General features: G+C 49.8%; 1 protein-coding gene across 7 annotated transcripts in view; it reads right to left on the bottom strand.

Annotated features, from left to right (window-relative positions):
• Positions 1-14,753, bottom strand: part of MICAL2 (microtubule associated monooxygenase, calponin and LIM domain containing 2) — a 217,363-nt gene that overhangs the window by 161,695 nt on the left and 40,915 nt on the right. For all 7 annotated transcript variants that reach the window (XR_011233701.1, XR_011233702.1, XM_069471164.1 and 4 more), the window contains one exon: positions 7,635-7,975. Coding sequence is in view for 5 of the 7 variants with exons in the window: in XM_069471164.1 (XP_069327265.1) it covers positions 7,635-7,898 (264 nt within the window). In the remaining 2 variants the exon portion in view is untranslated. The remainder of the gene's footprint in view (positions 1-7,634; positions 7,976-14,753) is intronic.

The raw sequence follows: 14,753 nt of genomic DNA, 5'->3' as shown, positions 1-14,753 counted from the left end.
CATAAAATATACTGATCTCCTAGATATTCTTTATTGTGGGGGAAGAAAAAAAAAAAAGCAAAGCAGATCAAGAGTCTCCAATGAGCAGGAAAGGAAAGTCAGGGTGTACCTTCCAGTCTGGGAAGCAGAGTGTTAATCTGCTTCATGGTTTCCTTTTGCCCTGCCCAGCAGTACACATTTATTTGGATAATCCCGGCCAGAGATTCCCAAGGGCCTTGTACAACCCTGGGTGGGCCAGGAACTGCAAGACGGTTTTATTTTTTCTCCAAGAAAAAGGAGGCCCAGACTTTCAGCCCCACAAGCCTACTGGCTGATGTCCCATCCCTTTCGAAAGCTCCACGGGCAGCCAGATGCTAGTCAAGGCTAGTCAAGGCTGTGGCCACCACCCCGGCTCGACAGGGAGCAATGATGAGATGTAAATTTGGACAGATGCTTAAATAAGGAAATGAAGGGATTGGCTCATACCGGTTTCTGCAAACCCTCTATCAAGGGTTGGAAATACCAGGGCTCACCGGGTACAGCTCCAGAAAGAAGCCCCTTGAGCCACAGAGTTCATTCATCTATCTCTGAGCACCTTCCCTGTGCCAAGCCCTGTGCTGGGTGCTTGAAACCCAGAGATGAGCCAGACATGGTCCTTAAACTCAGGGAGCTCACAGTCAAGTGGGAAAGAGACGGACAGAGAATCAACACGAGACACTGATCAGCGAGACAGCAATAGGAACAGAGAATGTGGGAGTCCACTGGGGCACCAACCCCAGACTGGGGATGGAATAAGAGAAGGAGGTAGTGAGGAGGAGGTCAGGGAGGGCTCCCAGGAGGAGGTGATATTTGCTTGAACTGAATCAGAAAGAGAACAAGTTAGCCAGCCCAGGCCTCTGTTGAGCACTAATAGCACAGACCCTCTATAGCCCAGGGCCCTGAAATCTCTCATTATTCGCCAAATTTTGAAAACAAATATAAGTATATTCAATTTGATACACTTACATGTGTTCTTCCTTTAAAGAGCATTCACTTTCACTGAAAAAGCAAACTTCTTAATGAAACCATGAATATCAAACTATGTTGCGAACCATAAAGCACAATGCAAATGTTAGGTGGTAACAACAGTAATAAAATCGTTGTTGTTGTTGTGAGGGGCGGTAGCAATCCCTACCATGTCGCTGCTGGACTGCTCCTCACCCAGCGGCCCCGTCTGAGGGCGCCCAGGCTGCAGGACTCAGAGGGTGCCCATCCACGCCCACTCAGCAAGGCCAAAGATCCAAGCAGGCCATGTCCCACTGTGGCACCTCCCTTTTGAAGAAAGACTCTCCTTTGTACTTCCCCGAATTATTGGTGGGAGTGTCCACGCTAGGGAGGAGGATTTGACAATGCCTGTAATTTTTACACGCAGGACACATACCCTTTGACTCAAAAATTCTCACACTCTATCCTATAGATAAGCTTTTACACGTCTACAAAGAAGTGTGGTTAGGGAAATGGACTACAGCCCTGTTTAAAATGGCAAAAGACTGGAAACTAAGTAAACAAATTGTGATGCAGCCATAAAGTGGGAAAAGCAAGGAATAAAAGGGCTAGATCCATACACACTGATATGAACCAATCGCAAAGATTGAATGGAAAAAGTAAAATGCAGAACAAGTCTAGAACAAACGTGTATAGGTGGTTCCTGTAAGAAAATCGGGGTGGGGGTGTGCAGACCCATAACGTGCACACACACCACGCGCGTATACACACACGCGGAGACCCCCCAGGGAGGGCACACCGCAAAGGGTACGCAGTGGCCTCTATGAGGGGGAAATGGGGGGATGGGGAAAAGCAACTTCTTTTCACACTCTATATTCTTATCCCACTTGAGTTATTTTTTTATCATGAGCATGCATTTCTTTTTTAATTAAATAAAATTAGTTTTTTCTTAACAAGATAAGAAAATCTTTCCACATATATTTATATAATGGACCGCAGGGAACCTGGATTAGCCACTTCCTGGGAAGACAGCCAAAAAAGTTCTTTTCTCCTTAGCATGATACTGTGAACTGGATTCACTCAAGCTCCTGTATGATGCCCGGCGCACGCACTCGTGCGAGCCCCACACACTCCACGTGGAGTGGTGACGCCAAGCGCAGCCATCAACACGACCCGACTGGGAATCCAGGCTCAAAAACTTGCTCAACGTAGCGGTGCCGCCGTCCACTGTTAGGTAAGTGGACAGAGTTTGTGAAAGCTTTTTGTTGGGCTGGTACAGAATTTCGCACCCCGGAGACCCTGCTCTGCTTTATCAGCTGGGCTGCAACTGTCCCTGTATCAGGCAAAGCAGGAACTGACATGCCCCGGCCAGCACCCCGCGGTGGGTGATTTCAGAGGTCGGGAATGTCGGACAGGCCTCTCCAGGCCGAGAGGTAGCAGCCTTCCGCTCTGGCTTCCCCCTCCCACCCCAACACGTGCTTGCCCCACCTCTCTGCCTCCCTGCTGTGCTTTGCTACAGAGGGGAGCATACTCTGGGCCTGGCTCACTCTGGGGAGGAGCTGCAGGAGTGAAGCTGGGCAAGGGTCACGTTCAGGAGCAAAGTGCAAAGGTGTGAGGTGCTCATGATAGGCAGACATACCCTTCTAAAAGGATAACACAGGAGTTTTCATTGTATGGGGGAGGCCCATTCCTGCTAGTGACAAGAGTCCATGAGTCACTTCCTGTAAGCGTGCTTTCATGGCAATGATGTACAAATGCCTCCTCGTCTGAAATGGTCACCTGTGATTATTTAGCAACACCATGGAGGGTGGTGAGAAGACCCCTGGCCTGGATTGGGAGTCGGGGGCTCAGCGTCAATGGCTCCCCAGGCCCTCTGTTTGGACATGGGCCCCTCCATTCACACTCTGGTCCAGGAGGCTCTTCTCCCTGTCTCCTCCCATCCTCCCATTCCACTCTCTCTGGCTCTCCCCCTTTCCCCACTCCCTACACACCCCTTCTTTCCCATGACACAAGCAACACACTCTTCCTAGGATATATCATTCTTCCTGTGTTCCCTCTAATGGTTCCTAAGCTCCACATGGCAAACTTATACTCATCTCTCCAGCCCCACATCATATCTCCTCTTCCAGGAAGCATTCCCAGACTACCGCAGGCACAGTTACTTGCTTTTCTATACTCCTATAGACCAGCGTATACACCTCTCTCCCACAGCACTTAGGATGTTAATGATAATAATAGATGAATTCTTTTCTTTTTTTTTAAAGACAGACTTTCATTCCATCACTACAGGCTGGAGTACAGTGGCATCATCATAGCTCACTACAACCTCAAACTCCTGGGCTCAAGAGATCCTCCTGCCTCAGCCTCCTGAGCAGCCGGGACTATAGGCGCATGCCACTGTGTCCAGACAATTTTTGTATTTTTGGTAGAGACAGGGTCTCACTGTTGCTCAGGCTGGTCTTACACTCCTGACCTCAAGCGATCTTCCCGCCTTGGCTTCTCAGAGTGCTGGGATTACAGGCGTGAGCCACTGCGGCCTGGCCTCAATGGCTAAATGTTTACTGATGACTTACCAGGATGCCAGGCAGCACTCCAAATGCTTTTCAAAGGTTACCTTACTTAATCCTCAGTAACTCCATGACGTAGGAACCATTATTACCCCTCGTTTATAGAGAATGCTCCTGAGGATCAGAGATTTTAAGTAACTTGCCCAAGGCCACAGAGCTATTAAGTGGCTGGTAGGTACTTACACAAATACCTGGCACATAGTAGCTGGTCAATAATTATTCACCTTATGAATGATTAAATAGGTGGACAAATGCAGAAATAATTACATTTCTGTCTGCTTTACAAAAAACTCAAGTGGGAACCACTTTTTATTCATCTTTAAAACTATTCTCCCTGCCAAATACCTAGTAAGGTGAGGGCACTGGAAACATCTGCTGATGAATGAATGAACAAAAGAATATAAGAGCAAAACAGTTAATAGAGTCCAAATCCCAAAATTGCCACTCACTAGCTTCAGCTGAATAGCTTCGGACGCCTGGGCTCCTGTCTGTCACTCATCAAATGTAGAGATTGTACATAACATTCACTTAAGTTTCTTCCAGCATTAAAGATTTACATAAAAAAAAACCAGAGTCCATGATTTCGTGATGATGGCATTTCCCCTACCAAATTATGTACTGCAGGTTCTTCCGGGTTGCTTTCCCTGTGAACACTGGATGCGACACTTGAGCCAGGTGTTACGGTATCAGTCCTGAAAGAGTTAATTTGGCTTGATGCTTGGTTCACCTCATCCTTATCCAAACAGAGTCACACCCAGGGAAAGAATTATTAAGTGCCTGACAAAACCCTCATAAATGATAATCAATAATAAACAATGATCTCAAGTCAGATTATGCAACCGGCACCTGAGCCATTGCTCTACGGACATTCCAGGCCATTCTCCTTGTCCCCTGGCACCTTACCAGACCCTTCTTCTCCAAATATTATCAGTAATAGCTCCTGGTCCCCAGCCTGGCCCCGCCATCTCCGCACGCACATGGATGTGCACACACACTCATTCCCTCACTGCTGGCACGAGTGCAGCGGCACAGTGCTAGGGGCTGCACCTGCTGTGAGACACATGCTGAGGCCCCGACCACTCCAGATGTACTGAGATGCGTCCACATCAGTGCAAAGGTCGGGGCTCCGGCCGAATTTCATTTGTTCCTGCTCTACCTGTGGCTAAGCAGGAGCTTGGCTTTATGGTGGTACCTGATACACTTGTGTCGTGTGCTTAGCACTGACGATCAGCCACAAGGACGTTAATGCCCAGGATTTCTGGTCTGGCTAATGCTCAGCACAAAGCATCACACCAAAGGATGCCTGCATGCGGTGTGTGAGCAAGACAGAGTCTGTTCACGGTGGAAGACAGGCAGCGCCATGTTCTGTGCTTTGTCTGACTCGCAACAAGGAGGACAGGCGCCGGCCTCACAGCGCGGGATACTAACCATCCACGTGTGACTCCAGTGCGGAGACAGCCTCTACCGCAACCGGAGGACAAGTGTCCAGCCTCTGTAGAGGACACCTGTTGTTTACCTGCCCCACACTCCCACGTCTGTGGGGACCTGCTCCTCCCCACATTGTGTGACTGCTTGAAGGGCTGCCAGTCACAGCCGCCAGTTCCGCTTTGGCCGTGACAAACCCAGAGGGGGGCCCCACCAGAATCCTCCCCTGAGATTTTTCAGTATCGAACTAGAAGAGGAAGATTCTAGCCTTTTGGGTCAGAGAGCTATAAAGACATGCAGGAAAGGCTACCAACAGGGAGAAAAGTCTGTTTGCAGGAGGGAGGAATGGAGCCCACAAAGACCAAAGCACCCCAATTACAGACAGAAGGAGAAAGGCTCCGAGTGTGCGGCCCTTCCTATGTATGTGAGTTAATGATTTCCATTTTGCTTGGTTAGTTTGAGCTGGGTTGCTGGAAAGGGCAGCTCAAGTGACCTAACACAGTCACCGTCCATAGGTACAGAGCATTTTCAACTGTATCTTCCACTCCTCAGCACCCAGGTGGTTTTTATGAGATGGGCTACCACTCATTTGAAATGTCTTTGTTCCTTCCCACAAGAAAGGCGTCACAATCCCTGGGCAAGAGGCACTCTTAGCACCACTAACTACAGACGTTTTCCTCCCCTTTGTATCTCAGGTGCCCGTGGTGCCCTGCCAACCGCAAGATAGCTGTTCTATTTCAAGCTATCAAAGCTTGCAACATGGGAGCTGGCCAGACAGGCTAGGCAACTGATGAGTGATTTTTGAAAGAAGGGCCTCTTCACGGTGGTCAGCCTTCTGTTCCAACCCTCTACTGCTGGCTCCCTCTGAAGATCCGTCTTCAGATAGAGGGTCCCCCAGCAGCCACAGAGTGTTGGGTGTATGGGGCAATCGCATTTCCTAATAAAACAGGAGCCCTGAAAACCCTCTGTGAGAGAACATAACTCAGTTGGGCCACCTGACTTTTATGGGAACTTGCAAAAGGCAAGCCACCGTATACAACTACGGAGAAGGGTGACGTTTTGAAGGCTATAAGTGTCCCCTCCTCTAACTCTAAAGAGCTGCCCAGTGAACTATGAACCATGAAGTTATGACAATGGGGCAGGCAAGCACTGGGCGGACCGGTGCCCTGGACACTGGTCCCACCCTGTCCTCCCCTCTCCTTTCCTCCACCACCCCCTCTCCTCTGCCTGCAGCTGGGGCTCTGTAGGGCAGCGGCAGGCACTGCCTGGATGGCTTGTCTGCTCTGGGCTCAGGCGATCGGTCTGTTTCAGCCTGATGGAATGTTCTGCCTACGTCCCGTACAGTACAGTTGGTGCGCCCCGGGCTTGGAAGGGCTTGGCAGCTGTCTCCCCGGGGCAGCGGAAAGTATCCCACAGTGGACTCTCCAGCTCCTCATCACCAAAACAAAAACACAACAGCCCGATTGCCATGGAGAGTTCAATCCTCTTGTCCTGGGATTGGCACCGACTGGAATTCCAAAGGCTCTGGCTGACCTACCTCCTGCGAGGTCTAAATACAGCACGTTCAATTTTAACCTAAACACACAGCCTGGACCAGCGCCCAGGGCTGACAGCCCCAGGAGCCACCCAGGAAGTCAGCTGGGAAGTCTTGACTTCTAGCTGCCCATTCGGCGGGGGCATTTCAGAGCTATCAGAGGGTGATGAGCCTTCATCGATGCCACACAACGGGGGATGCAATCAGTTTGTACAGGGTTAACTGCCAGTGTGATCCTGAGTAGAGAAATGCATCCTGGGGAAAGGGGTGGGCAGGTGGCGAACACAGGGGTGTCAGGAGGGAGAGAATGAAAGAGAGAGGAAAAGGCAGTAAGGACCAAAGACATACTAGCCAATTAACACATTAACTGCCATGTGAGTTGCATTTAACTCATGCTAATTTTGAGACCTTGTGAAGCATAAGTAACTAATATGTCTCTTTCCCTTTACCCTTATGAACTATTTTTCAAGTTGCATATAACTCATGTGCAGAAAATAATAAAAAATAACAATTTTTTCATTAAATTAGAAAGAAATTATTTTTAAAGTTTTTATTCTATTTTTGTAATAAAACACCACAGCCCAGGGAAAAAAAATTTTTTTTCTAGTGTGGCAGTCAATGTGTTAATTCAAAACCAGGGGATCTTTCCAAAATGTTTGGACCTGGGGGAACACAACTCTCTAATTATGCCTCTCCATGGGACTGGGGGCTTAAGCCCTAGAATCAGACAGATCAAGGTTGCCCTCCAGTTACGTGACCTTGGGCAAGACAATTGACTTCTCAATTTCCACACCTCTAAAATGGCTCAAAAGGCTACTGTGCAATGAGACCATGGATATAAAGTGCCTAGCACATAGTAGTCTCTCAATAAATAGCAGCTATTAGAAGTAGTAGTGGTAGCAGTAATAGCAAAAGTAGGATAACATCAGGTATTTGCTTCCCGCCCTTGACCTTGCCTTCAGTTGGACACAGGCCTTCCCTCCCTTGGAGAGGGCACAAGAAAGGTTGCCGAGGCCACCATGATAAGATGGAAACTCCCAATGAGGAAAAGCCGACGTGTACAGACAAAGGAAACCTTCATTTGAGCAAAACAATTGGACATTCACACAAAGGTAAGAAATGCCTATGCGGGGGCTTCCCCTTACCTTGGTGTTCATGCACGACTTCCCTCGCTTATACTCTTTGTGGGAGCCACGCTTGTCCAATTTGTACCACAGGGCTTTGGCCTTCCAGGTGGTCACCTTGGACTTGAGCTTGGAATAAAAGTTTCTGTGGTCCAGAGGGTCTAGGTCCAGGTGTCGCGTGAGGATGTTGAAGGCCTGGAGGGTACCTTTGCACGTGGACGCCTGGACAAAGTTCTCAAAAACCTGTCCCGCCTGGGCCTGCTTCTCATCCTCGTTTTCCCCCATGGTTCAGGAGCCGTGTGGAGTAACAGTGCAGAGAGGACAGAGGAGAACACCATGAAGTACCTGGAGAAACGTCACACCTGCAAAGGAAGATGGAGGCAGAGGTGAGCTTCATGGGCAATGAGGGTGGGGGTGGGGTGGGGTGGGTGCTGAGAAGTAAAAATAAAATTGCTTTAAGACACTAAAATGTTAACCATAATACTTAGTGCTCAATGCTAAGCACAACCATGTAAACGAGATGTACACTCGTGCCTTCTCACCTGGCAATGCAGCCTGGCTGACAGTCTCTGCCCTACACCCCCGGCTTCTCACTGGCTGGAAAGAACCACAGACTGACTGTACAATGCTATACCCTGGCTGTTAACAGTACCTGGTCAATCTTGCTACAAACCAGATGTTTCTAGAAATAGTAACTAGTAAAAGGAAAAAATAGAAAAGTATACTAGATTTAGCACCTTTGCAAACTTACCATTCTTGATGCTACAAATTGGTTGACTAATATGAACATAACCTAGCCCCATTGCATTGTGCACAGACAAAAAAAAAAAAAAAAAATGCAAAGCACACATGCCTCTGGGTTCCATGACCATCCCACCTATCCTTGGACATCAAACTGCAAGGTCTTTCTTCGTTAGTTACCAGAGGGCAGGTCCTTCCCCATGCAGATGACAAACAGCAGCTTCTCAAAACCCTTCTGTTCCTGGTGTCTGCTGGGAGCACACACCTACTTCAGTCAGACACAAGGCAAGACAAAGGGACACTCGGGCCACCTCCCCCGACATGAGAAAGAGCCTGTGCTCCGCCAGCCCGGCCGGGCTGGCAGCTCTCTGGAACAAGTGCTCGGGCTGGCGGGAGGGAAACGCGAAGGGCACTCATTCACATCACAAAAATAGCTCGCCTGGGTTTTGGCCGTGGACCTTTCTCTCCGCATCACTCTAACCTCAGGCATGTCTTAGGAAAGTCATTTAAGTTTCAACGGAACAAAAATAAAGTAGAACTTATTTTCCAAAGCACTGTTTTTCCAGAATCCAAAGCTAGAGCAAGAAGTGTGGAGGAACTGGGGCTGACCCGACTGCTGGGAGGGTTTGGGGGCGTCTGTAAATAAGAGGGTGCAGCAGATAAGCCCCCCAATAGCCCCTGGCAAGAGGCGCTCAGCAAACCCAGGGGACACAGGGCCCTCGTGGCAGCTTCACACTCTCTACACAGGAATGCTTCGTATGGGCACATTTGGATTGTGGGGTGGTTTTGTAATACTAAAAGCAGAGAACGGTGTTTATCTTCTTCTTAATCCCTTACTCATTCATCCAGCAACAATTATTGGTGCCTGAGCAAGAGTCGAGCATCACGCAAGGTGCTGGGATACAGAGGTGGCTGGCATAGGGCCAGGCCTGGCCTCGCGAGGAGGGCAGATTACAAGACAACAGGCAGGGCCTGTGGAATAGGAACAAAATGCGTGGAAGCCCAGAGCAGGAGGCGCCCAACAGAGCCTTATGGAGTCCAGAGGGGCCACAGGAGGGAGATGTCAAGAACACTCCAACTTTAGGAACCAGACGGATTTCACTAGAAGACTGGAGAATGGACATTCTAGGCAAAGGAAACACCACATAGAAGTGTGAGTCTGGAAAGAGCAGGCACAGGTGTGGAAAGACACCAAGTTCGAGGTGTCAGGAATTCAGGACTCATGAAAAGGCATGGTTGGGATGTCCAGGGCAGATGGCGGAGTGTGTCCCCTCCAGGCCAAGGAGGAGCCCAGCCCCTCCACTGGGCCATGAGGAGAAGACAGAGCAGCAGGGGAGACAAGTCTTTGGGAAGATGGGCTGGCAGGATAGAATGGAGGAGGTGGCTGGAGGCAGCAGTGAGGAGAGAAGCTGGGAGAAGGGAAGGACGGCGCTCACAGGGGAGCATAGCCCACGGTACCACCCTGAAGGAGCAGCCTGTCGGGAGACAAGCTCTCCAGACACCAACGTCCAGATACTGGGGGCAGGGGGACACCAGCGACTTGTGCAGGGCCCTGCCCTCCCTTCCCACTTTCCCCAAGAGCTTCCGAGGTGCCTGGCACTGGCCTCAGCTGAAGGGAGATTGGCACACATGCCTTGCTCCAGGCCCAGCCAGCTTCCATGCCTCAGCCAGGCCTGGATCCTTCGTGTGCCCTTACCTGGCTACCCTGTCCTCGGCACTCAATGCCTTCAGCAGACTGGGGACGCGGCTTTGTGCCCTGCCGGGCATGATGAGCACAGATTCCCTCCCAGATGCTCTCTGGGCTCTTGGATGTCCACTGTGCTCACCGTGGAATTACTCACATCAACACCACCTCCTACTGTGTCTCAGCATCCCCACGAGTGACACTTGCTACCCAGAGAACATCAACAGAGGCAGGCCTCGCTTGCTTTTCAGAGCTTGTTAACATTCTCAGCCTTTGTCTATCTTTGGAACCACTTCTGTGCCCAGCATTGAAGAAAAGATACAGCAGCTGGGGATGAATACAAAGCTACTTGAATTTGTCTGCTACCCTGTGGTCCTTTCTGAGGACGGGCTGGTGGAACAGAGAAAACCACAAGGCTTTGGAGCTATTGGAGGCTGAGTCCAAAGCTCAGCTTGGCCCCTCGCCGCCCACATGGCCTCAGTTTCTTCGTTTGCAAGAGATGGACAGTAATCTCAGCCTTGCAGGGTTGCCACGAAGGGTGAGAAACACAGATGGCGGCAGAGCCCAGCCCCAAGAGGCACTCAGTGCGCCTGTCACAGGGGGCACATTTGTGTCTGGAGGAATGCACCATTCTGAAAAACAGTTTTGTAAATCAGTTCTCCAAGTTGTCACCTCCTCCTTGTCTAAAATCATAAACTGTTTGGCGGTATCAAGCCAGGCCTGACTCCTAGACAATAATTTACAAACTGGAAGAACCTGTCTCCTCCCCACGGCAAGTGCCTCCCCTCCTCCTCAAAAAGAAGAAAGAACAACTTAATCTTAGAGCCCCAGTGGAGAAAGAGCCAAAGATGGTGCTGAGGGCTGGGGTGGGTGTGGGAGGAACTGGCCCTTATCTGGAGTGAGATAGGGGAGGTGGAGGGAGATGGCTCGACAGGAGAAGATAAGTGTGGCTTGGACGCTGCCCCAGCAGGCCGTACCAGGCTCAGACCTGCCTCCCTGGACCTAAACAGCCCAGTCTCAGCCTTTAAAGTTGGCTTTCCAATGTAAGTCAAGGACCATAAAAATGACTAACACCCGTGGAAGGTAGCTTTCCTCACAGGAGAACATCAGAGTATTCAGAGTCAGGCAGACCTGGGTATAAATCTGGTCTCAAGCACTTGCTAGTTGTGTGACCCTAGGCAAGTTATCTCATCTATCTGGCCTCAGTTTTCTCACCTGCGAAATGGAAATAATGCAGTCTTCCCTCTGTATCTGTGGGGGATTGGTTCCAGGACCTCACGCATATACCAAAATCTATATGTGTGGCTAGGCGCCGCGGCTCAGGCTGTAATCCCAGCACTTTGAGAGGCTGAGGAGGGAAGATTGCTTGAGGCCAGTTCGAGATCAGCCTAGGCCACATAGTGAGACTCTATATCTACAAAAGATAAAAATGTTAGGTGGGCGTGGTGGCACATGCCTGTAATCCCAGCTACTCGGGAGGTTGAGCTGAGGCGGAAGGATTGCTGGAGCCCAAGAGTTTGAGGTTGCAGTGAGCTATGATCACGCCACTGCACTCCAGCCTGGGCAACAGAGCAAGACCCTGTCTCAAAAAAAAAAAAAAAAAAAAAAAAATCCACACATGCTCAAGTCCCTGATATAAAATGGTACAGTATTTGCACATAACCTACCTACACCCATCCATGTACTTTAAATCATCTCTAAATTACTTATAATACCTAATACGATGTAAATGCTCTGTAAATAGTTGTTATACTGTATTGCTCAGGAAATATGGCAAGAAAAAATGTACATGTTCAATATAGACACAACCATCTATATTTTTTCTTGAATATTTCCAATCTGCAGTGGGTTGAATCCATGGTTGTGGAGCCCATGGGTACAGAGGGCTGACTGTGATACTCACACCATGCGGTTGTAAGGAATCAGTGAGATCAGGTATGTGCAGTTCTTAGCACTTTGTGGACACACGATAATCAGTACTCATTACTATTCTTCAAATGGCCCAAATATCATCAAATCAAAAGGAAGGGGAAAAAGAACACAATTCATGACTACTGAGACTAGCTTTCCAGGTCAAGAAATTATATACGGGTTGAGTATCCCTTATCCAAAATGCTCGGGACCAGAAGTATTTGTGGTTTTTGATTTTTTTTGGCTTTGGAATATTTACATCATACTTATTGGTTGAGTACATCAAATTCAAAAATGAAAAATCAGAAATACTCCAATGAGCATTTCCTTTGAATGTCACGTCAGCACTCAAAACATTTTAGACTTTGGAGCACTTTGGACTTCAGATTAGGGATACACCAGCTGTATACTTTAAAACTAGAGGACAAGGGCCTTCGATTTAGAAGAGCTGAGTTCAAACCCACTTCCTAGCTGTGTAGCCTTGGGCAAATTGCTTAGCTTCTGAGTTTTCTGTTCCCCATATGTGAAGAGGGGAACACCACACAGAGTAGTGTTGGTGATGGACCGCACACATCTGGGATGCAGGGCAGTGCTGGTGATGAATGGGAAACGGCTCACCCAGCACTGGGGAGGACTTGGTGAGTCTGAGTCTAAGCTTTAAGCCTTTTCTTCCAGAGAACTGGGGTGTAATAACTTTGGTGAATATGCCCCATCCCCTGCCCCAAAAGAAGGTGGTCAAGGGTTTTTCTGGTTTTCTTTTTTAAAGCAGGGGATCTTGGGTGACTAGCTCTTGTTAAAGTCATCCTTGTTAACCACCACCCAGCTGCTGTCTTTTTGGAGTTTGATATGAAATTGAAATAAAACCAACTACCCAGAAATATGAAAGGTTTCTCCATTTTCTGGCTAGAAACAAGATGTGATGCTTTCATTTCCAAGAATAGTCTTGAAGCAATCTGGTTTCTGCCAACTGAAGTCCCTTATTTGTGGTTCTTCTGCTCCTGTGCCTATGTGACTTCATGAGTCACCGAGCAATTCCCTTTCCCTGCCCCTGGCTGCTACAAATTAAAACTCAGGGCCTCAGACTGCAGGCAACGGCCTTGGTAATGGGCTCAGCCCACAGCATCTGAGAGACAAGCTCTGTGCGGAGTCCGCGAGCACCTCTCCAAATGAGAGAAGGAGCCTCCTGACCGCAGATCTGCAGGTACATTCACATTTAGGATGCCATGCTGTCTGCCTTCCTTGAGCCTGCCAAATGGCAAATCAAACAGTGTGACCAGGCCGTTGACAAATGACGGAGTTCTATAAAAACTCAAGAAGGTTCTGCCCAGTGTCCCCTTGGGAGGGACACTGGGCAGAACCTTCTCACAAAGCAGCAGTTTGGCCCAGGAGAAAAGCTCATCCCTTAACCCCACCCTCAAGGCTCACAGACAAGATCTGTTTCAAAGGCAATGCAGTCTAAAAACAAAACGCTCTTGCCATTGATAAGTGCCAAGCTGCCCTATTCAAACTTACCATCTCCCAGGCCTAGCTCGCCAAGGAGCCCTGGGGCAGGGCCCAGTTTCCCTGGCAATAAATGGGGGTTCATCCTGTACTTGCAGGGTGGTTGGAAGACTAAAAGCTCCAGCTCTGAGCCTCACGCATGGAAGACCCTCAGTCGTGGAACCTCAATCTGACACCTGAGATGAGGCAGGAGCCCGCCAGGGACTCAGCAGTGGGAGATTCTCCTGCACACACCGCATCTCTGCAGGGCCCACCGTGGGCAGGAACACCTGGCACACAGGTGGGGCCTGCAGACCCACCTGGCCCAGGAAGGCCTGGCTTCCCATCTGCCAGGGCACTAGGCATCCAACTTGAACCCCAAGAAGCAACTCTGAGGTTGGGGAGGGACTGAGGGGCCACCTTGTTCTCCTGGTAATCTCCTTCCAGCCAGGCAGCCTGCTGTCCCTTGGTCACTGCCACCATCAGACTGCACTGCCTCCCGGGGCCACCCGCTCCAACCTTGCCACCTGTTTGGAAGAGAGCCTTGGTAGCATAATTCTTCTCAGGCATTCCCAGAGAGAGAAATTCTGTCTCTCCAAAGGTTTCTCTACTGTTCCTGGTTTTAGCCTTGAGATTACCCACAGGAAGTTGAAGCCCCTGTCCATACAGGCTGGACTTACGCATGCGGAGTCCTCGTACACAGGTCTTCCGGAACCGTACTAGAAAAGGCCAATGAAAAGCATCCAGGAGACTCACTGTGGAAGCCCCACCGTGTTCCCAAGCTGTAGTAAGGCCTAGACCCTCCCTCCGTCACCACACTGCCCCAGGGCGGGAGTGCTGGCAAGAGGCCCCCGGCCCATGGCAGGCCTTGGCCTTCTGTGCTTCTCTGCTGAGACCCCACGCTCACTGGGCTCTGGCCCTCCCCGCGCCAGCCCCCGTCCCTGTCTTCCTCAGTGGTGGGACGGCTCCACCGCTCTGGCTTGCAGTGGCCTCACACACTCCCCCTTCCTCACGTCGCTCCACTGCCGCTTGCAGCCACTCAAGGCGCCAGTCCCCGCCCTCCAGGGTCCCCCTGCCTGGTGTCAAAAGGCACCTGTGCGCTGACCAGCCACGGTGCCAGGGAGGGTGGAAAGGAGCCGCCCCGGCCAGGTACTTCTACCAGCACTAACCTAAGGAATCCTCACAACAAGTCTGGGGGGTGGTATGACAGTTTTTTCCTCCTCTTTTTTGGTTTCTAGTCTGTAAGATACAAGGGGCTTAAAAAAATAATAAGACAAGAAAAAGAAGAAGTTGTAGTTTCAGAACTTGCCTGTCTCCCTTTTCTG

This window comes from Eulemur rufifrons, chromosome 6 (assembly GCF_041146395.1).
Source record: "Eulemur rufifrons isolate Redbay chromosome 6, OSU_ERuf_1, whole genome shotgun sequence".
NCBI classification, from domain to species: Eukaryota; Metazoa; Chordata; class Mammalia; order Primates; family Lemuridae; genus Eulemur; species Eulemur rufifrons.
This window is presented reverse-complemented; position numbering and strand designations above follow the sequence as displayed.